The 24,149-nt window shown below is 42.0% G+C and overlaps 1 protein-coding gene across 3 annotated transcripts in view; it reads right to left on the reverse strand.

The window, feature by feature from the left end:
* Window positions 1–5,104: 5,104 nt before the first annotated feature.
* Zc3h7a (zinc finger CCCH-type containing 7A) overlaps window positions 5,105–24,149 on the reverse strand; it is a 41,480-nt gene continuing 22,435 nt past the window's right edge. For all 3 annotated transcript variants that reach the window (XM_041676436.1, XM_041676437.1, XM_041676435.1), the window contains exons 10-23: window positions 21,981–22,194; window positions 20,928–20,992; window positions 20,216–20,402; window positions 19,651–19,812; window positions 17,839–18,035; window positions 16,942–17,042; window positions 15,759–15,940; window positions 14,872–14,948; window positions 13,976–14,109; window positions 13,521–13,626; window positions 11,378–11,486; window positions 9,488–9,621; window positions 7,746–7,909; window positions 5,105–6,013 (exon numbers count right to left, since the gene is read on the reverse strand). In XM_041676436.1, coding sequence (XP_041532370.1) covers window positions 5,824–6,013; window positions 7,746–7,909; window positions 9,488–9,621; window positions 11,378–11,486; window positions 13,521–13,626; window positions 13,976–14,109; window positions 14,872–14,948; window positions 15,759–15,940; window positions 16,942–17,042; window positions 17,839–18,035; window positions 19,651–19,812; window positions 20,216–20,402; window positions 20,928–20,992; window positions 21,981–22,194 — 2,022 coding nt within the window. In that variant the 3' untranslated portion in view covers window positions 5,105–5,823. The remainder of the gene's footprint in view (window positions 6,014–7,745; window positions 7,910–9,487; window positions 9,622–11,377; window positions 11,487–13,520; window positions 13,627–13,975; window positions 14,110–14,871; window positions 14,949–15,758; window positions 15,941–16,941; window positions 17,043–17,838; window positions 18,036–19,650; window positions 19,813–20,215; window positions 20,403–20,927; window positions 20,993–21,980; window positions 22,195–24,149) is intronic.

Below are 24,149 nucleotides of genomic sequence, written 5' to 3' on the forward strand. Positions count from 1 at the left end.
GGATGAGAGAGATCTTGGAGAGATCTTGGAGAGATCTTGGAGAGAGTCTTGGAGAGAGCAGGGATACAAGGAACATTCCTAAACATAATTAAGGCAATATACAGTAAGCCAATAGCCAACATCAAACTAAATGGAGAGAAACTGCCAGCAATTCCACTGAAATCAGAAACAAGACAAGGTTGTTCACCCTCTCCATATCTATTCAATATAGTTCTTGAGGTTCTAGCTAGAGCAATAAGACACCAAAAGGAGATCAAAGGAATGCAAATCAGAAAAGAAGAAGTCAAACTCTCACTGTGGGCTGATGATAAGATAGTTTACATAAGTGACCCCAAAAATTCTACCAAGGAACTTCTACAACTCATAAACACTTTCAGCAATGCAGCAAGATACAAGATTAACTCAAAAAATATGTAGCCCTCCTGTACACAGATGATAAAAGGGCTGGGGAAGAAATCAGAGAGTCAACACCCTTCACAATAGCCACAAATAGCATAAAATATCGGAATAACTCTAACCAAACAAGTGGAAGGCTTGTATGACAAGAACTTTAAATCTTTGAAGAAAGAAATTGAAGAAGACACCAGAAAGTGGAAAGATCTCCCATGCTCTTGGAGAGGCAGAATATAGTAAAAATGGCAATTTTACCAAAAGCAATCTACAGATTCAACACAATGCCCATCAAAATCCCAGCAAAATTCTTCAAAGACCTCGAAAGAATGGTACTCAACTTCAAATGGAAAAGAAAAAAAAAAAACAAAATAGCCAAAACAATCTTGGGCAATAAAAGAACTTCTGGAGGCATCACAATCCCTGACTTCAAACTCTACTACGGAGCTACAGTACTGAAAACAGCCTGGTATTGGCAGAAGAACAGACAAGACAACCAATGGAACCAAACAGAAGACCTGAATATCAATCCACACATCTTCGAACACCTGAGTTTTGACAAGAAAGCAAAAAATATCAAATGGAAAAAAGAAAGCATATTTAACAAGTGGTGTGGCATAACTGTTTATCAACATGTAGAAAAATGAAAATAGACCCATATCTATCACCATGTACAAAACTCAAGTCCAAATGGATCAAAGACTCAAAATAAAGCCGCTAAACCTTATAGAACAGAAAGGGGGAAGTACATGTGAATGCATTGGCACAGGAGACCATTTCCTAAATATAACCCCAGCAGCACAGACACTGAGAGAAACAATTAATAAATGGGACCTCCTAAAATTGAAAAGCTTCTGTAAAGCAAAGGACACAGTCAACAAGACAAAACAACAGCCTACAGAATGGGAAAAGATCTTCACTAACCCCACATCAGACAGAGGTCTGATCTTCAAAATATACAAAGAACTCAAGAAATTGGACATCAAAAGATCACATAATCCAATAAAAAAAAATGGAGTACAGACCTAAACAGAGAACTCTCAACAGAGGAATCTAAAATGGCTGAAAGACACTTAAGGAAATGGTCAACATCCTTAGTCATCAGAGAAATGAAAATCAAAACAACTCTGAGATTCAATCTTACACCTTTAAGAATGGCCAAGATAAAAAACACTGATGACAACTTATGCTGGAGAGGTTGTGGGGAAAAGGGAACACTTCTGCATTGCTGGTGGGAATGCAAGCTGGTACAACCCCTTTGAATGTCAATGTGGCAATGTCTCAGATAATTAGGAAACAACCTACCTCAAGACCCAATAATACCACTTTTGGGTATATATCCAAAGGATGCTCAATCGTGCCACAAGGACATGTGCTCAGCTATGTTCATAGCAGCTTTATTTCTCATAGCCAGAACCTGGAAACAACCTAAATGCTCCTTGACCGAAGAATGGATAAGGAAAATATGGTACATTTACACAATGGAGTACTACACAGCAGAAAAAATGACATCTTGAATTTTGCAGGAAAATGGATGGAACTAGAAAATTATTTTGAGTGAGGAAACCCAGACACAAAAAGACAATTATCACATGAACTCACTCATAGGTGGTTTTTAAACACAGGCAAAGAAAACCAGCCTACAAACCACAATCCCAGAGAACTTAGACAACAATGCAGATACTAAGAGAGACTTACATAGATATAATCTACATGAGAAGTACAAAGTACAAAAAGACAAGATCCCCTGAGTAAATTGGGAGCATGGGGACCTTAGGGAAGGGTTGAAGAGGGGAGGGGAGAGGCAGGGAGGGGAGCAGAGAAAAATGAAGAGCTTAATAAATATCAATAAAACAAAATTTTAAAAAAGTCAAATGCCTCCAAGCACGGTAGTGTATACCTTTAATTCCAGCACCATCAAGAGGCAGGGGGATCTCTTCTGAGACAAGCCTGGTCTAGTTAGTGAACAGTGTTAGAGTGAGGTCATTTCAGGAAAATAAAAAATGAAATGTTAACTTAAAAACCACTCCATAGCAGGCTGGAGAGATGGCTCAGTGGTTAAGATCACTGGCTGTTCCTCCAGAACTCAGGTTCTATTCCAAGAACCCACATGAAGCTTATAAAAATCTGTAGCTCATCCCAAGGAATCTGACTTCCATGGGCACTGGGTATGTATCTGGTACATAGTCATGTAGGTAGAACACCCCTACACATAAAATTACTTTAGAAAGAAAAACCATCCCCTGGAGATAACCAAGTCTTACAGACATGGCAATTATTAGTTTTCCAAACTGCCTTTAGGGGACTTGAGATGGCAATTGCCCCCTACACACACACACACACACACACACACACACACACACACTCACGCATGCACGCATGCGCACACACACACACTTTACTGTTTCTGTCCAGTAAGATGAGGTATGATCAGTCTCAGTGTTGTGATATGGAGATCCAAGCTGTGGCTGCAAACTAGAGCACGATATGGGCTGTTTTATGCAGAGATAGAGTTTTCTGGAAAAATGCAAACTGCTGAGCAGGTCGGGTACAGAAAATAAAGGGGAGTGAGTTTGAGGTACAAAACTATCACTGATATGAATGAGACCTCAAACTTTCCTGGTCTAGATTCCAAAGTTTAAAATAATGAATTTTTTTTTCTGAGTGTGTGATGCTGAGAATTATATGTGTAGGCAAGTGCTCTACCACACAGCTCTGTCCCCAGGCTACAACTCTTTCATCTTTTTTTTTAAACATTTTTTATGGTTTCTTGTGTCAGATCCCCTGGAACTGGATCTTCAGACAGTTGTGAGCTGCCATGTGCGTGCTGGGAATTGAACCCAGGTCCTTTGGAAGAGCAGTCAGTGCTCTTAACTACTGAGTCATCTCTCCAGCCCTCATCTTTAAGATGAAACAGCAGTAGGGACAACTTCTCAGTGTATCTTACACTCCCTGGGAAAAGAGGAGATAAGAAATAACCAAACAAGTCAGGTGGTGGTGGGACTTTCACCCAGCGTTGAGAGGGAGAGGCTGGCAGATCTCTGAGTTCAATGAAAACCCGGTCTACAAAGTGAGTTCCAGAGAACAGCAAGGGCTACACAGAGGCAGAGTGGTGTACGCCTGTTGCAAGTGCCAAAAACAAGTAATAGATAAGGACTGGGGTTGTAGTCACTGTAGAATACTTGCCTAAAATATAAAGCCCTAGCTAGGTTCACTCTCCAATACTAGGGGGAAACTTGTAGAAAGTCTCTGAGGACTCACGTAGGAAAACCATGGTCTCCTCTCTCGAACTATCTGCAGCTTGCCCAACCTTTTCCCTAGGATTCTCAGCATCCCACCTCCTCAGATTCATCCCAGAGAAATAATTCTGATTGGGCTACTGCAGGATTGGTTCTCATAGCCTAGATCCTGTTCTTAAAGTCCCTCATAGACCCACCCCCCACCTTACTGCAGCATATGGGCCACCCCTGCTCACCAACCTCTGCCCTGCTAGTACACTCTGCTGGGAGATTAGCGTAATCATTTCTGTCATCTTACCCAAGCCCTCAGTGATCTCGCAACAATCCCAAGGGCCTGTTAAAGGTGTTGGATATACAGTGCTTTTGAAGACTCCCACAGCTCATGTCTTATTTATTATATATTCAGTGTTCTGCATGCCAGAGAGGGCACCAGATCTCATTACAGATGGTTGTGAGCCACCATGTGGTTGCGGGGAACTGAACTCAGGACCTCTGGAAGATAGGCACTACCACCACCTGGCTCATGAAAGCTGATTCAGTCCAAATACTGAGGCAATAAGTCACGAACCTTCAGTTTGCAGCTTATCACTGTCCAAATACAAACACTATTTTATTTTTTTAATACTTTTTTTTAAAGATGTATTTATTTATTATGTATACAACATTCTGCCTCGATATATGCCCGCACGCCAGAGGAGGGCGCCAGATCTCATTACAGATGGTTGTGAGCCACCATGTGGTTGCTGGGAATTGAACTCAGGACCTCTGGAAGAGCAGCCAGTGCTCTTAATCTCTGAGCCATCTCTCCAGCCCTACAAATACTATTTTAAAAAACAATTTATGGAAGCCGGGTGGTGGTAGCACACTCTCTACAGTGATTTCCAGGATGGCCAGAGCTAAGGGAAAGCACCGCTACGCAAGCTCAATCGGCAGAATCCCATGAAGGCAGCAGGAGAGCACTGACTCCGTTCTCAGTCCACAGACATTAATAACAAAATAAAATAAAACCCAGGCTTGGTGGCACATCTGATGATTCTAACTCTACACTTGGGAGGTGGAAACAAGAGGCTCAGGCATTCAAAGCTAGACTAGATAGAACTATGCAAGATCCTGTCTCGAGAAAAACCATCAATTTGTGATACAGGCCTATAGTCACTCACTCGGGAGAATCCCATGGTCAGCTCTGCCTCAAAACAGTGAAAACAGGTTGGCATTTAGTTCAGAGGTAGTGTCCATTTAGCATGTACAGAGTGTTGGACGAGGCCAGCCTAATCTACAGAGTTCCAGGACAGTCAGAGCCATATGGAGAAACCCTGTCTCAAAAAGCCAAAAGAATAAAATAAAATAAAAGTGCTGAGCTCAAGCCATAGCACACCACACACCAAAAACAAAAATAAAACCAAAAAACAAAACCTGTGTAAAAGCCTGTTCCAATAGTTCTTTATGGAGAAAAGACTACACCAAAACTATGAACATCATCGCTATATAAAATCTTTTATTACATACAGGCAATATTGGTCCTTACACTACACAATACCAACAGTACAAGTTTAATCTTTCAAAAATCATCATTCAAACAGCAAAAGACCAAGAAATAAAATTTGTGTCAATTGATTATTTTCAAAATATTCTTGATGTACATGATCATCAGTTCCCTTACCACAGTAAAACATACAAATACAGAAAATACCCCATTTAACAGATAGTAGTGTTAAATGGTTATTTGGCTTAAAAATCTGAGTTAAAATCCTTTTTAGCAACCTACATACAGATAAGTAGCAAACTTTATTATATTATATAAATTCGTTCCACTAAAACATGTAAATAATTTCATCCATTATGTATTCTGATCCCAGTGTCCACTTATTCTCTCATGGTCATGGTTCTTACCTGATGGACCAACTCAGAGAGTCATCCTAGATGTAAACTTTATCCTCTTTTTCAACACACCTCATCCAAAAGTCTGTCCAACAGACAGCAACCAGCAGCAAGTCACTTTGCCATCTGATGCCAGTGGCTCCGTGAGAGCTAGGCCAGGCCTATCAAACAGCCGTTTCCTATCTACTGTGGGTTGCTGCTCAGAACGACAGATACCAATCAAGCAGAAAACCTGCGGCTCCTCTGCTACGTGCTTTTTCAACACCTCCAATTTTTCTGGTCAGTGCTCTGATTGGGTTACATAAAAGCCAGTGTGTTAGTTTAAATCTTTAAACAAAAAACTATATTTTCCAAAGTCATTATCATTTGGGGCAATTAAGTGATCTTTTCGTGCTTTGTTGAGTTTCATCTCTAGGACATTCTTTCTTTCTTTCCATTCAAGAAGTTCAGCATTTCCATGTGCAAATTTACAGTTGTTTCCTTCTTTGCAGGAGCCATTCATATACCTGTCAGGAGGAGGCAGCGTGCTTAGCATCCATGAGGCAATTAGAACACAGTCTTCCTTAACTGATGACCCACCTACCTGCACATACCTTCTGCAGTCACAGCTTATCATGTCCCACTGTTTTTGCTGCTGGGGATAACAGACAGGACCTTCTGCCTATTAAGTACATGTCCCTTCTAACCATTTGAGTTGCATCCCAGACCCAGTTGGGAAGCTTAAACCTGGGAAACAAGTCTTGAATAGGCACAATATACATTACAGGGAAATTAGTACTATGAATTTATTTCAAAGAATTTATCAGAAAGTACAGACTTGTGCTGGGGGTATAGCTCAGTGGAATAGTGCTAGGCTGGTGTGTGGACAGTAGAGAAGGGTCACTGGGTACCCTGTTGTACCACTCTCCCCGTAATTCCCTTAAAGGGTCTCTCACTGAACCTAAGCTAGGCTGGTGGTAAGCAAGCTCCATCAACCATCCTGTCCCCGCGCTTCCTACTGGCAAACATGTCTGGCTTTTTACATGGGTTCTGGGAATTTGAACTCGGGTCCTCACCCTTACGCAGTAAGCAGTGTTCATACCTGCTAGATCATCTTCCCAGCCTCTGGTTGGGGATGGGGAAATGTAAAAGACTAAATAAATTAAATTTAAAAAAATAAGAAAATCACTCAGCTGTGGTGGTGCGCACCTTTAACCCCCACACTTAGGAAGCAGAGGCAGGTGTATCTCAGTGAGTTTGAGGCCAGCCTGATCTACAAAGCAAGTTCCAGGACAGCCCAGAGCTACACACAGAGAAACCCTGTCTCGAAAAAAATAAGAAAAAAGAATTCTTTTTGTTGTTTGGTTTTTTTCAAGACAGGGTTTCTCTGTGTAGCTCCGGTTGTCCTCGAACTCATTCTGTAGATCAGGTTGGTCCTGACCTCACACGTCTTTAATCCCAGCAGAAGTAGGCAGATCTCTGTGAGTTCAAGGCCAGCCTGGTCTACAAAGTGAGTTCCAGGACAGTCAGAGCTGTGACATAGAAAAACCCTGTCTTTGGTGGGGGGCGGTTCATTTTTTTTTTCATTGAGATATTTTGTAGCTCAGACTAGCCTCAAACTTGAAGTAATTTCCCTATGATGGCTTCCTGCTGCTAGGATTATCGGCATGAATCCCCATACTCACACCCACTTTTTATTTGATTTTTTTCTAAGACAAAAGTATGATATAGTTATGCTCCTATTTTCTTTCTTTCTGTTAATATTTTTTTTTATTTTCAGGATATATAAATATGCCTAAGTATATATGTGTACCATATGCATGTACATGCCTGCAGAGACCAGAAGAGCATGTCAGATCCCTTGGAACCTGAAATTAAAGGCGATTGTGACCCGGGTCCTCTCCAAGAGCAGCAGGTGCTCATAACTGCTGAGTCATTCCGCTAAAGGCCACCTCTATTTGATGACCATTTACTGTGAGCAAAGATTGTGACAAAAGATCAGAGAATTAGAGATGAGAATCCAAAGATGATAGCAATACTGGTCATCCTCAGTGCTTCTCCGAGGAGATATGGTGAGTTTGGATAGGCACACCTGCACAGCCTCTCGTCCCGAGACAGACCACTATAACATAGGTGCACCTGCATATTCCTATCCTTCCAGGGCCTATAACGAGACTACCACCTACATCCTATTCTGTCTGCAGACACAATAACCAAAGAAGTACCATGAGATCAGCTGTTTTCACAGGGCCTACATACCTCTCACAAATACTGAAGTTCCCAGTGGGGAAGCGGTGTTGCCAGCAATACTGGTCATCCTCAGTGTGGAAAACCTTCTCTTTGTGCTTCTCGGAGGAGATATGACCTTGCCATTGCTTCTCACTGTTACAATTTTTCCCACACATCCAGCAGTGGAAGTCCACCTAAAGCGTGTGGGAAGATGTGCTGCCTGAGAGCCTGCACCTCCCAGTGCGGCCTGAGCTCAGCTCAGGCTCCACTCTGGGGAAGTCAAGCAAGGGACATATAACCCAGAATCAGAGGTAGCACCAGCACAGGACCAACTACAGTACTGGAACATACATGAGTGGATGGGTCCTGTGCAGGGCATCTAGTTAAGTTCTGACAAGGAGGCCAAGAGAAGCTGCTGTACAAGCAAAGTCATCTGAGAAGCAGATAAGTATTCTGGGCAGAAGTTTACACCCCAAGGAAAAGCAGGACATGCATTAAGGTCAGAGTGGGCCAGCTCTAGAATAACCAGCAGCAATTCTATACACGAGCCCCGACTATACCAGATTTGTACCAGGTACCCAGAAAGTAAATATGCTGGCCCTTCACGGACAAAGTTACACATCACAAAGAGGTTTAAGTATTAAGAAAGATTCAAACTCCTATGTGTCCTGAGCAGAGACACAAAAGACCAGGACAGACACAGCCCTGAAGTGGTAAAGGACATGGGTGAGAAGCAAAAGACAAATGGCAGCAGCACACACACTCCTGCTAGGTATAAACATGCCAGGCCAATACAAAGGAAGAATAACCACATATAATGGCCAGGTGTGGTGGCTAATGCCTGTAATCCCAGGGCTCTGCAGACTAAGAAGACTGTTCAAATTCAAGGTCAGCTTGGGCTACAGAGTGAACTCATGCCTTTCATTTAAAAGAAAAAAAGGTCACATCACTGATATATAAACATATAGAGAAATACACCCCCTGGATCTTGTTCCTCTGGGAAGAACAGACACACTTCCAACTTTATCTGTAGAACCTTCACCTATTTTACAGACACCAAGTATTAACATCACTTAATGTGGAATAGTAGACTCAAGCCATTCATGTTTTCTTCACTTTTGTACAGGTCTCATTGTGGAGCTCTGGCTGACCTTAAACTCAAGAGATCACCCAAGTGCTGAGATTAAAGGTGTGTAACAATTTTGGTTTTAGAGACAGGTTCTCTCTCTCTTTTTTGTTTTGTTTTGCTGTGTAGTTTGTGCACCCGTCCTGGGGTTCATTCTGTAGACCAGGCTGGCCTTGAACTTAGAGATCTGCCTGCCTCTGCCTCCCGAGTGCTGGGATTAAAGGTGTGCACCACCACCACCTGGCTGAGACAGGTTCTTACATAGCCCAGATGACCTCTAATTTGCCAGGTAGCCAAGGATGGCCTTGGATTTCTGATACTTCTGCTTCGACTTCCCAAGAGTGCTGGGATTACAGGCATGTAGCACCCAGTTGAGGTGGTGCTGGGGATTGAACCCAGGGGATTGTGCATGCTAGGTAAGGACTCTACCAATGGAGCTCCATCCCAACCAAGCTTCTTTATGTTTTTGAAAATAAAAATTCAAGCAAGAATATTTCAGGCACAGGAGACTTAAGCTAATGGAAAAAAAAAAAAAGCACAGTAGAAAGAAGACACCAGAAGGTGCAAGAGCCAGGCTTTGGGGAAGTAAGAGGAGAAAGCCGCAGGAGCAGCCCCGAAGCACAAGTGAGTTAGCAATAGTACTTACAGAAATTTCAGCATAATCTGTTGGCATATGGATCTGCTTCCCATTTTCTTTGTTACAGTGACTGGCTACATCATCACTTTTTTCACTTTTTTGATTCTTCAGCCAGAGTTCATAAAACTGCTCTATATCATGTACTAAGGAGAAAGGAACTGTTTAGAAACAACCAGGAAATGCCATTCAAATACACAAACAAGCATGTGTATTTACTATCACTCAGTACATTTTCAAAACAAACGTCATGGTGACTCATGCCTTTATTCTTAGCATTTGGGAGGCAGGCACAGACAGATCTCTAAGTTTGAAACCATGCTGACCTACAGAGCAAGTTCTGGGACAGCCAGGGCTACACAGAGAAACCCTGCACCCCCCAATAAATAAATAAAATGAAACAAAACAAAACTAAACAGTTATTACATTAGACCTGAGAGATGACAAATCCAACCTAAGCAGCAGATAAACTTTCAGGCAGAAGAACCAATTTTCAGGACTTGTTAATAGTACAAAAATAGCTTCATTATTAACTCCTTCCTGTATTTGCAAGACACTTGGAAGTGTTTAAAACTCAAGAACATCACAAGGCTGTGCACAAAAGGCCTCAGCACTACTTCAGGTCACCCTGTGCTACACTAACTCTTCAGTGCTGTCACCACAGGAGGTGCCTTACAGGAAGAGAACAGTTGCAGCTGACATACATCCTGGTCATTGTGAAAGATGGGAAACCCCACAGAAGCAAGGCTTGACCCAATCAATAGAGGCCCACCAATCAAGCCACAGTCCTAGAGCATCAACATGCTGGGGTGCAATGTACAATATCACTATGACAGGTTCTGGACAGTGGTTGCAGGCTGGTTCCTGGGTAAGGACAGGTACATTCTACATTATTGTCAAGCCTAAGGCCAGGGTTTTACTAAAGTCAGCTCTGCTCCTTTCTGGCTGGATAATGCACTGTCTAGTCCATTACAGGCTATTTAGAAGCACCCCTGGACCCTGTCTTTAGAAGCCAGTAGCACATCTTCCCGGGTCATGGGTATGACAGCATCTCCAAACAGGCCCAGATGTTCCCATGGAAGGAAGACTATGCAGCAAAATATGTTCCAAGCAGAGAAACAGTGTTAAAAACTCTGGTAGTGAGATCTAGTCTAAATTTGGCTTTGAAATTTTCTAACATTCAATCATCAATCAGAGATGAGGCATAAAACTAGAGATTGTTCTTCCTTCAGAGCATGGCGGCAGGAGTCATGGAAGACTCCAGACTCCTGACAAAGCAGGAAAAGCCTCAGGAAGGCCTACTTTAAGTAGAACAAGAGGGCATCCACTCCACACAAATCACATGGCAGGTCGGCCTTCATTCCAAATGATTCTTGTAATAGAGGGATTGGATGCATGCATTTCTATCAGTGTGTGTGTGTGTGTTTTTTTTTTAATTAAAACAAAAATTTCTGTAGTAAAACTGTTTAGGTTCAAAAGTAAAGGTTGTCTGAAGCGCCTCTCAAACTCTCATCCACCTGATGGACCAATGAGGCAATCTTGTTTAAAGTCACACCAACTGAGCTATCCTGGGCTTCTCTCTTGTAAGGAAGATGCCTATTATACCCAGGATAAGGAACTACAGATTCACACCCAAATGTGGTCTAACCAAACCCACATCAGAAGTCAATTTCCACAGGTCGGGCAGTGGTGGCTCATGCCTTTAATCCCAGCCTGGTCTACAGAGCAAGTTCACAGAGAAACCTTATCTCAAAAAGTTTAAAAAAAAAAAAAAATCAGTTTCCACACCAAGGAGGCCATGGTCACGTTTCCAGCTGCAGCCAAAACCATGCAAGCTGTTTGCTGTGTTCATGGGGAACTGAACTTAACAGAAGACAAAGGACATAAATAGCACGAACTTACTTCTATTATCCTTCATGTAAGTCCACACTTCACGTTCCTCATGACTATGAGCAAAAGAACAGTTGCCAACATACTGACATTTTTTTCCAGAAGCAATATGGTTGCATAGCTGTGTGAAAAATAAATATATGTATATGTATAAACACACACGTATACATATATACACATGCACACGCATACACTTTAAAACAGGGCACTGCTAAGTATAACTAATGTTTACATTTAAACAAAGTAGTTGTTGCTATCAGTGCTTAGCAGTACAAACTTCAAGATCAATTCCATCCAAATGGATCATAAGCCCAAAATACTTGAGACAGTGACAGCAAACATTTCTATTTTGCAATTTCCCAAAGAAAATGAAGCACAGAATTAAGTAGCACAGATTTCCTACAAAGTCAAATACTGGGGACCTTATCTCTATGGAGCACATCTGATGCCCTGCCTGTCAGGTGGCTATTGCTCTCTTCCTAGAATATTCAGGATGCTTCCAAATCAGTCCTGGGAACAGAAAGAGACTATAGCTTGCTCCAAGTTACTAGACACTGCCAGGAAGCTTCCAGACTTAAAGTGCTAAGGACCCTACACCGAGAGCTAACCTTAGCCACAACTCACTAGACACAGTGTCTTTGAAGATAGCTACACTAACCAGGTCAGGGAGTTAAGAGGCTTTCAAACAGAACTCCTCTGGTTATGTGGGATTTTAATCAGCAATGGAAACAGGGTGCACTAGGTAAAATCACGAAGTGACAGTAATCATCAGAAGTTTTCCCTAAGAGTCACTAGTCTCCAAGAACAAAGGAAAACCTCCATCACCAAGAAAGCGCATTTCTAGGTCTCGCCAGCTAGCTGGTTGTGATACATAAACCCTTAATTGCTACCTTGGCTATGTCTGCTCTTCCCACTATTCATCTTACAGAATTGTGAATGCTCAGCATTTGCTTTTGCAAAATCCCAACACTAAATTTTCTCTTGGGATGAAATTCAGTAATCCCACATGAAAACCTACAAGAGGTCAACAGCCTATTCAATAAGACAGTGTAATCACTAGCTAGGGCACATTCTTTTTTCTTCCCTCTTGTTTGAAACTTGGAGACACGGTCTGTTTATGTAACCCTGGCTGGCATGGAATTTGCTTACTTTGTACACCAGGCTGGTCTTAAACTTGTAGTGACTCTCCTGCCTCTGCATTAACAATCCTGCTTCTACATTCTGAGTGTTGGAATCACAGGTGAGCTGCCACTCCTGGCTTACCCAAAGTCTTTCAAAGATAAGAAACAGGGAATACGAAGGACAAGACCAGGCACTGTGCTGGATTTCAAAGACTCCCATGAGATATTACTGTCTATATGGCATAATGATCCCAATTTAACAGATGTGCAAATGAAGCCAAGACATGGGACAGGGACCTTCTGAAAGATTATTTTCTGCACATTCTTACATACTCACTCACACACACACACACACATACACACACACACAGAGGATTATCTGTTCTAGCAATACCTAACATGACTGGAGGAAAAGAGGCAATAAGCTACTGAAATGTTATGTGATAGAGCTCACCACATTAAAGATTAAATAAAAATCAACAGCCCCGAACATCTGCCTCAGAAACTACAATAAGAGAATCACAGTAGTTATGGGGATTGAACTCAGGACCTCATACACACTAGACAAGTACTCTATCACTGAACTACAACTTAGCCCAGATGCATGTTTTAGCGAAGTCTCTGGTACACATACAACCTTATCCTTTTAATGCCCAAGATATCAAGTTTCCAATAAATCTCTTAACTTTTCATACAAAAGTCATCTAATTCCACTCTAGACAAACAGCCTTGCAAAGACTGCCTTGTGACTAAGTTAGCAGAGCTGCAAGCCACACAGGTGATGCAGAATTCCCTCACTTTTCCTCAAGTCCGGTTATCTTTTCACTCTGTCCAAGTAATCTATGCAGTACCAATCAATATAAAAACTGCTCGAGTCACACACATACACCGAAGGGCAAGCAAAAAGCAAAAACAAAAAACAGATTCAATTTCAGCAGCACTTAAGGGTTTTGAGCTTCAATCTGAATTAGCACTAATTTCTAATAATTGGAAATGCCTAATTTAAAAAAGTGGCTTAAAAATTACGTATGTACATCAAACTGTAAAGGCATTTGTTTCTTTGTGGGGAGAGGACGGATGTTCTTCCACTTCTTACGTTCAAAAGACATCGCTCTCATGGCACGACGCTCTTTGGTCCACCTAAAAAACATGGAGTTCAGAAAATACAACACTTGGGCAAAAGACGACGTAACCTAAAAGGAAAGGCACGGCATGAGCACCCAAGGGATCCGAGATTTCTTGTTTCACCCCTTCTGCGAAATGCCTTATGGGTCTATGGCTTCACGTTCTCTTGATCTTTATCAGCACTGACTGAATTCTAAACAAAGAAAACAGCACTTGTGAACTATCACCTGCTATATCCTAAAAGCCTCTCCCCTTTCACTTTGTTCGTACATCTACTATTGACTTTCCTGTCCTGGCCTCCTTTCTACAGACATGACTGCACCCCATGGAATGCAGGGACTGACAGACATCCACACATACTTACGAGTGCTGTGCTTTGGCACTGCAGTACTTTCTGTTCTTGTCTGGTTCAATGACTTGACCATTTCTCAGACACTGAGCACATACAAATTTTATCTCCATATTAAGTAATCCAGGCATTATCTGATTGCCAAGTACCTTAAACAATGAAAGACCAATTATAACAGAAAACAATTTCCTAAACCAGCATATTAAATTGCATTGCATTTGTACCACAATAGCTTAGTTGTCTAGATCCATGACTTGATATATGCGGATAATTAATCTAAACTGTCTCATATACACAAAAGAATCTGATCAAAACTGACTATACACACCACACCTCAACTCACAAAAGCTAGTTTTTTGGTACAAGCCCTTAATCCCAGCACTTGGGAGGCAGAGGCAGGTGGATCTCTCAGTTTGAGGCCAGGCTGGTCTACAGAGTGAGTTCCAGGACAGCCAGGGCTATATAAAGAAACCCTGTCTTGAAAAATAAACAAAATATTAAAAAAATAAAACAAAAACAAGACAGCTCCTTTTGGAACTAACTACTGGAGCTGAGTGGCTTTTGGGTGGTGAAGAAGAATGAATGAATGAATGAATGAATGGCTTTACAACTTAACCAAGGACACAGAAACAAAACACAGTCCATCTGTCTCTTAAGCAAGAATTGCCCAAGTCCAAGCCCCAGTATTTCCCCAGGTAAACTAGGAAAGAAAGAAGGGCTGTGTGTCTTTACAGACATTACAGGATGCCGTTCCTATGGTGATCAATGCAGATAACGTTTTCACAGGGGAGTACCCAGGGGAACAAATACTAACGACTGCAAGCACGAACCTGAACCTGTCACCAACCCGGCACCAACTAGGCAACTCCAGAAAGGCGCCAATTCACAAGGACACGAACAAGGAATAATACCTGAGTCCCAGGCATGCTTGCTTCCAAACTTCTCCAATACTGTTTGGATTCTTGAGCAATAACATCATGGGAGATACCTGGGAAATGGATAAGTTTCTCTTAACACAGCACAGTACCCACCCATTTGGGTCAGGGGCACACAGAACCCTGACTTCCCCGTTCTCAGGCAGCCAGATCCATCAAAGAAATGTACATTGCATTACATTTTTCAAATAGAATATTTACAAGCACAGTTCTTTATGCCTTCTGAGGAATCCTTTCTCCATTCTTAAAATCCATGCTACATGTAAATATCAATCATTAACTGCATGAAACCACATCCAAAATAGGTAACTCTTTAAAACAAACACTATAGTAGCCAAACATGGTGGCTCCAGTCCTGTAATCTAAGCTGCTCAGGAAGCTAAGGCAAGAGGATTCCAAATTCAAGATCAGCTTGGGCTACAGAGTGAGTTCTAGGCTAGCTCAACAATGTAGTGACAGAAACAGTGAAAATGGACTGGAGACGAAGCTCAGCGGTCAAGAGCTTGCCCAGCACGCACACAGCCCTAAATTCAATCCCAACGCTGGTCCTGAGGGTTGGAACTTCACTTTTTTTTTTTTTTTTGGTTTTTCAGGACAGGGCTTCTTTGTGTAACAGCACACTTACATATTTTATTACAAGTAATTTATTTACTCTGTTCTGTGCACAAGGGGAGAGCAGAGGACAAGGTGCAGGAGTCAGTTCTCTCCTTTTGTCGCATGGATTCCAGGGTTATCAGGCTTGGCAACAAGTGCCTTTGCTACTACTATCAAATCAACTAGCTAAGAAGGTGACTCCTCTTACGACTGTTCTGGCACTCCCCGACTCCTCATACAGAGACAGTAACAAGCCAACACAGACCCACCTCTTTCATTTTGCATTATCCATACTTTCAATTCAATAAGACTATGGGCATAGAAGCACTCATCTTCCCTTAAGCAACCGTAACGGACCTCATGTCGACACAGATCAAGCTGACACTGACTATGAAAAGAACGTATTTTGGAATATTTTACTGTGGTCTCTCTCAAAATGTGGACAAGGCACCTAAGACCAAAAAAGAAAGAAAGAAAGAAAGAAAGAAAGAAAGAAAGAAAGAAAGAGAAAGAAAGAAAAAGAAAGAAAGAAAGAAGGAAAGAAACATTTTAATGCTGCTCTTCCAACTTTGAATAACCATGCACATATACATATATATATACACATATACATATATATATATACACACACATACACAATGTCAAGTTCTAGTCAGAAAAACTATTTTATTAAAACCAGTGCCAGAAAAAATTATGCACATAACTAATTTCTAATTACAGTTTAAACAAGAAAAATCTAAATGCATGTCACAAGAAGCTGTAAATTAATATGATCTTCTATATTAAATAATCTAGTAATTCTAAGCAATTCATTTACTTAATTCTCAAACGGGTAAAAGAAGCATTTTTAAAAACTTTTTTGCCTTTTCTATTACATGTATCTAACGTGTGTGTGCGTGCGCGCATGTGTGTCATGCTCTACATTTGGAGGTCAGAGAACAACTTGGAACAGGTTCTGTTTATTCTACCATGTGGGTCCTGGAGATGAACTCAGGCCGTCAGACTTGGTAAAAAGTGCCTTTGCTTACTGAGTCACCCCACTGGTTCACTGCTGTGCTGTATCGAGACTGCCTTCTAAATGAGAACCAGCGGTCCTAGTTTACCATGCAGGCCATGCTAGATTCAAACCTGTCATCTTCCTGAGTGCCAAGATTACAGGCATGTGCCGTAACACCCAGCTAAAAGACATTTAAAATAGTTATTGCTTCTCAGAAGAACAGAAGAGCAGGAAAAATGCCTTATCCTTCCTTTTTTCTTTCTTCCTTTATTTTCATTGAGGCAGCGTGGTCTCACTATGGAGCCCTGGCTGTCCTGAAGTCCAGGTCTACCTAACTTTGCCTCCTTTGCTAATGTTAACTGTGTATATCCCGAAACCTAGTCTACTATTGCCTTTATTAGATCTATGAAAATCTATTTTTTTGTCACTATAAAAATGAGAAATCACCAACATACTTATTGTCCTCAAATTCATGCTTTGTAACCGGGTGAGAACAAGCAGTGGAATTATCCTTATTTCTTTTGCTTATCATTCTAGGTTTATGATCAAAACATTTCTGAAATAGAGAAAAAAAGAAAATTATCACACAAATAAACACAAGTCTGAGTTCTGTGCCAAGAATACTGCCTTAGTTTCAGTACCTTTTATGGATTTAAAATATGTGCCAATTGATACTCAACATGAAACTTTACTACCATTCATTCTGCTCTGGCTATTTTGAGACAGAATCTCTGTCTAGTCCAGAATGGCCTTGAACTCAGAGTGGTCCTTCTCCCTCAAACTCCTGCACACTGGGGTTATAGGCATGCACCACCAGGCTCAGATTTCTCCTATTTCTTCATACACTGGTAGAGAAGCGACTGGTTACTGAATGACTACTTTACAATATGACAGGGTCTGCTGAGCACTTTATACACTGAGGCTTACAAATCAGAAATTTTTAGAGATTTCTGTTTTCTTGAAAGGGAATCATTGGTATCCCTGGCTGACCTAAAATTCACTATGTAGATAAGACTGACCTAAAACTCACAGAGACTTACCTGCCTTTGCCTTCCAGGAGTGCTGGGTTAAAGGTGGGTACCATCATACCTGAACACAATTTTTGTTGCTGTTGTTGTTTTTTGTTGAATGAAACAAAAGTCTAACTAAGTAGCCCTGGAAGACCTGGAGCTCACTCTGGCTGACCTTGCAACCACAGAGATCTGTCTTCTTCTGCTTCCCAAATGCTGGGTTAAAGACGTGCACCACAGCACCTAGCCACAATGTTTTTAAAAACAGTGCTGGGACATCTATGTACGCCAGGCAAGAGCTCTCTAAATTTTACAGCAGAAAATGAGTCATGAAGAAATCACCTCACAAAGGAATGTAAACTCTCCAAGATGCTCTTGAAGAAGTTTGACCACAGTAAGACTGATCTTTCCATTGCCACCAAAGAAAGCCTCTCGACTGAATGCCCCTTTTCTTTCAAGGGTCCACACATCTATCTCTTCTTGGCAATAAGCGAATGTACAGTGACCAGAATATCGACATTCATCCTCTGCAGCAACATCTGGAAAAGTAGGAGAGTCAGAGACACCTGTTCCAGGGCCAACGAATGGCAAGCACAGTTACAACATCATCTGAACATCCCTAATAATTCAGAGAGCTTCAAGCAAGGACAGCCATCCCTATGGAGCATAGGGTAAGATTCAGTCTCCAAGCAGAAATGTTTAACTGCAATGGGAGAAGACACTTCAATAGTCACACATATATCCTATTAAGGTTAAAAACCATTTTGTGGGGAAAGTGGGACTTGAGAGTGTAACAGGTGAACATGACCAAAGCAGGTATCACATCTGTATGCAAATGTCATTTTGAATAACGAATAGTGTCTCTCTCTCTCTCTCTCTCTCTCTCTCTCTCTCTCTCTCACACACACACACACACACACACACACACACACACACACACATTGGGGGGCTGGAGAGATGCCTCAGCAGTGAGGAACACTCACTGGCTGCTCTTCCAGAAGACCTGAGTCCAAATTCCCAACACCCACAGTGTGGTTCACAACCATCTATAGTGAGATCTGGTGCCTTCCTCTAGCATGCAGGCTGAACACTGTATACATAATAAATTTTAAAAAATCAGGCTGGGAAGATGGCTCAGCAGTTTAGAGCACTGGCTGCTCTTTCAGAGGACCCAGGTTCCATTCCCAGCCCCTACGTGGTGGTTCACTACCCTCTATAACTGCAGGTCCAAGGGATAAAAATGCTCTTCTGGACTCCTCAGTCCCCGAACAAATATATATTCAGATGCACAGACATATACTCAGACAAAACACTTGTACACATAAAATTCATAAATAAAATAAAAACTACAAAAAAATAATAAAGCTGGGTGGTGGTGGTGCACACCTTTAATCCCAGCACTTGGGAGGCAGAGGCAGGAGAATCTCTGGGAGTTCGAGGCCAGCCTGGTCTATAAGAGCTAGTTCCAAGACAGGCAGCAAAGCTACCGAGAAACCCTGTCTCAAAAAACCAAAAATAAATAAATGAATAAACAAATAAAATCATCTTAGTGGTTGTCTTTCTTTTTTCTTTCTTCTTTAGTGGCATTCAAAGCTCACTCAGACAAAGCTTAAACCAAAAGGAGAATGCAAACTCTCAGGAGCACTTTCAGAGCTCTATTCCAGGATTGTGGTTCTCAGAGGTGAAACTGGGGCCTCTACTTAAAACCATATCTAGGCCTTGTCTTCACAAACTACAACATATACTCAAAATGTTAAAACACACACACACAAAACAAAACAAAAAAAGTAAAAATAGCAGAAAATATGAACTGATCGATTCAAAGTACTATTTTTCTCCTAACCTAAGCATCTTTTTTTTGTCTTTTTTTGGGGTTGGGGGGTGGTTTGAGACAGGATTTCTCTGTAGCTATGGAGCCAGTCCTGGAACTTGCTCTGTAGACCAGGCTGTCCTGGAAAGCAGAGATCCGCCTGCCTCTGCCTCCTGAGTGCTAGGATTAAAGGTGTGCACAACCACCGACTAAGCATTTTTAACAGGAAGTACCGACACAAAAGGAGTCAAGAGTTACAGGAAAACGCCTGGTGGTCAGCACAGCGACTTGGCAAAAGTTGATTAGTCATATAACATACACAATTAAGTAATTACAATAAATACCTTTACATATATAATACGGTCCTTCATAATTTGTTTTTGTTGGTCTTGGACGTATTTTTTTCCATGATTTATCTTCAGCACTTTTTCTCCTACCAATTAAAATATCTTTCTTACATTTATGATCAAGATTAGCATGGTAAGTGAAATCCATTAACTTAGGACCTGAAAAAGACATAAAAAAAGATTGCTCATAGGCAGAACAAACACCTTTTAATTTTATAGGCAGTTTATGAGCAGCCATGAACAGTGGACACTGACTACACAGGCCCCAAATCTAAGGGCAGGCTACTTGAGTAGACTTGTGCCTTTGTCACCAAGTACATACAGTGTTCTACTCAACAGCAGCCTTGTTAAGGCACCTTACTCAGGGAAATGATCCAGATAAGTCTAATCGCTCATAAACTAAAAGAAGGCAACAATTTAAATCACTTTTGGACTAGATGCTGCTTGTTTCTTTCCTTGCTGGTTCCTAACATTTCAAGTAGACAGCCGCCAGAGCCAAGGCTGCTTCCACCAGTAACAGCTCCATAACTTGCATCCTGCTGCCCACTAGTTCGGTGCTGACCTGATTTTACGAAGCAGGTCTGGCAAGCTTGTCTCAGCTCGTGGGTTCCTTCGAGGGGGTGCCTAGGAGTCCCTGATGAAAATGGCTTAGCAATCACACTTCCGAACAAGTTTCCATAGTCATTTCTAGGCTGATTTGCAATTCCCAGGAAATTTTCAGAGGGAAACAAACTGCCTGGTCCATTCATCTGCAAAAAGAGTAAGAAAACAAAAAACAAAACAAAACAAAACAAAACAGGCAACATATATTGTACTATCACTAAAGAAAGAACTGAACTCCTGTGGGGGTAGGACGAGGCTGGTGCCATTCCATTCCCGTGTGCTTCTCTATGACAAATTGCCAGTTTCTGTGTTTTGCTCTTTGGACTCTGGGCCCCCCTAGTAATATCCTCTACGGGCTGTGACTAGGACACGATTGGTCTGCTTCCATGGGACACACATCTTACACACTCTGCTCTCCTGTCTCCTTGCTGTTAGGCTACACTAAGTAAAGCTTGCACTATCTGTAATGGTGATTATTTTGTACTGACAGACCCAGTCGTACACTCAAACATTTATTACTGGATCTTCTGAATGAGTTTTATAACATGATTCCCCACAGCACACAAAAAATTCAAGGGAGACTTTCACTTTTATTCACATAATTCAGTTACTTAAGCACAGGCCTACGTTCAATTTAAGCGACGTATTCACAAAAGAGGAAGTGAACTTACAAGGAAAAGGGAGGATTTACTGTTGTTAAGCGTTGTTCCCTCTCTAGCAGTTGAGGTGGACAGATCTAAAATAATAAAAAGACTTCAACAGACCTTTTCACTCTACATGGAATCAGCACACAAGGGCTCTGTAGCTGACTGCCTATGGCTTCCCGCAGCTTTCCCATCCCAATCCTATGAGCTTTCTTACTCACTACTGACAAACTGTAGAATCTTCCTTCCAGAGCCAGGGGCATAAATAACCCTTAGCCATTATTGGAGAAATTAACTAAGGCAGGGCCTGCTGAGTAGGATTAAGATCTACATTCCCGCTGAGAACAGCCTCCTCTCTGACACTGAGAGCACAAGGCTCAGGGCTGTTTAATCTTATAGTCTGCCATTCAGCTACTCCCTCTGCCATTCTGCATCCCATGGTTCTCAATCTCTCCACTGTAAATATCTGAAACAGAAACTTTTATCCTTTAACTATTTAACAATAGCTCCAAAAACTATGAAGACTTTCCTCACTATTTATAGTATGAAGTACAGGCCCTGAATTGTAGGCCCTGGATTCCATCTCTAGCACCCCAGAAAAACAAAAGAAAACTAACAACAACAAAATACCCCAAACCAAGGACTCAGCCTAGTACTGACCAAACTAAGACCTCAGTACTCCATGATAAAATGAGGGTATAGGTTGCTGAACTCAACAGAATTCTAAACCCAGATGTGAAGCTAGTTTTAATGTTTTCCCACTTCACATCCTTTAAAATGGGACAGACTTTTACTGCAGAATACACTTCAAGACATTTACCCAAAACAATGAACACCAGCTTAGCCAATCATACAGCCTAAAACCAGTGCTGCGTCCCAGCCTACGTCATACCCTTGCCTCTGACTCTGGGAATGTCAGTTACGTGAAGCCAAGTGCAGACCTAAGGGCTCCCTCTTTAGAGTTTAGTCACAGTGAGAACAATTCAAGAAACTGCCACCTAATGCTTTACAAAATTGCCATATACAGTTTCATTTTAGAAAACTGACTGTAATTGTTTATAATTTAGGAGAAAGTCTTACCTCGCTTGGATTCAGTCACTGAAAATGAATTTAAAGAAGAACAGAAGAAATCTTCCAAGGTCGAGGCCGGAGGTGGATACAACTCTGCAAAGGAGGGCAGAGGAGCATACCTTGCACCAATGGGCAAGGTTCCAAGCAGAGATGTTGATGCTCTGAAGGGCAAGCTAGGAGCCACACTGGCTGTTGGGAGGGACCCTCTGCCCAGGGTGGAAGGCTGAAGAGAAGAAATGAAGAGATTCATGAGCCTCTCTCATTGGCTTAGCTTCCTGGTTTTAGCACAATAAGGGCTGTGCTGCACAAGAAGGCGGGCTTGCATCCAAATGGAAATGGAAGGAAGTCCAAGACAGCAGTCTTAGAGCAGCTCTGTACAAACACCACAGCAGGATGGGCTGAATCCTCTAAAATCCAGTTCACAACTAAAAGACTGAGTCTTGGTGGAGACTTTTCTTTCTGGTTTGTTTGTTTGTTTGTTTGTTTTGAGACAGGCTGTGGTGTGACAGTCCTGGCTGTTCTGGAACTTGCTTTGTAGACCAGGCTGGCCTCAAACTCACTGTGTTACCATAGATGACCTTGACTCCCAAATGGTAGGATTACAGGTGTGTGTCACCATGCAGTGCTGAGGATGTAACCCAGGCCTTCATATATGCTAGCAAATCATGAACTACACTCTTAGCCCTGAACTCACATATTTATTTATTTATTTTATATTTATTTTTAAACTTTTTAAAATTTGCTTAAAAAGGGGGACGGGGCAGCAAGATAGCTCAGAAGTGAAGGCACTTGATGTCAATGCAAACATCATGAGTGGAAGAGAAGGCCCAACTCTTGCAAGCTGTCCTCTCACCTCCCCCACTCCCCCACACATGTGCACAAATGAGTGTAAAAAGACAGAAATTATGTGTGTGGTATATGCATGTGTGGCATGTGTGGAGGCCAGGCTGATATTAGAAAGTCCTCAACTGCCTTACCTTATTCTGAGACAGGGCATCTTCTCTAAGGCAAGAGCTCGTTATTTCAGCTAGGCTGGCTGGCCAGCAAGTCCCTGCACTCCCTAGCTCCAGGTTACAGCAGGCACTACCATGCCTACCTTTCACGTGTGTGCCAGGCATCCTAACTCCGATCCTCAAGCTTGCACAGCAAGTACTTTACCCACTGAGTAAACTTAAAAAAAAATTTTTTTTTTAAAGAGATTATGTATTTATATGTGTGAATGTTTTGCCTGCCAGAAGAGTCATCAGGTCTTTTGAACTGGAGGTACAGGCATTTGTGAGCCACCATGTGGGTACTAGGAAACAAGCCTGGGTCCTCTGAAAGAGCAGTGAGTAATCTTAACTGCTGAGCCATCTCTCAGGCCCAAAGTTTAATGTTTTTAAGGGAAGTAACTTGTATGTATGTATGCATCTGTGTGTGTGTGTGTGCGTGTGCGCACACACGCACGCGCACTATGTATGTGCAGTATCTGCAGAGGCCAGGAAGGGCAACAGATGCTCTAGAATTGATGTTATAAACAGCTGTGAGCTGTCATGTGGGTGCTAGGACTCCTAGGACTCAAACCTGGGTCCATGACTCCAGGTCGTGTGTGTGTGTGTGTGTATACACATATATACACCCAAATATGTATGTGTGCTACTATGTACATATCACCTGATACACACACTGAGTGAGTGAGTGAGTGAGTGAGTGAGTGAGTTTTGAGGAAGGGTCACATTATGTATGCCTAGCTGGACTGGAACTACTGATATAGACCAGGTTAGCCTGAAACTCACAGAGATCTTCCTGCTTCTCCCTCACAAGTGTTGGGATTAAAAGCATGTGTCACCATGCCTGGCAAAGATTCATCTTTTTAATTGTGTGTGTATGTGGGAGGGGAGGCAGGAGGGGGGTCCTGAATATAAACATGAAGCCAGAACTCAAAGCTCAACCTTAGGTGTCATTCCTGAGGCTCTCCCTACCTTGAGGCTATGCTAGCTGGCCAATGAGTCCCAATCTGCTGTGTCCACTTCTGCAGCTCTAGGATTAGAGCCTTTTTATACTTGCACTGGGATCAAACTTGGGTCCTTATGCTTTTACGGCAAACACTTTGCTCACTGAGCTATCTCCTGAGCTCTAACGCCTATTCTCTATCAGAGTGTAAGGCTAACCTTTGCACTCCAGAAACACTCATCAACT

The sequence above is a fragment of the Microtus oregoni genome, unplaced genomic scaffold (genome assembly GCF_018167655.1).
Source record: "Microtus oregoni isolate MIOR12 unplaced genomic scaffold, Mior012 000027F_ref0000203, whole genome shotgun sequence".
Lineage (NCBI taxonomy): Eukaryota > Metazoa > Chordata > Mammalia > Rodentia > Cricetidae > Microtus > Microtus oregoni.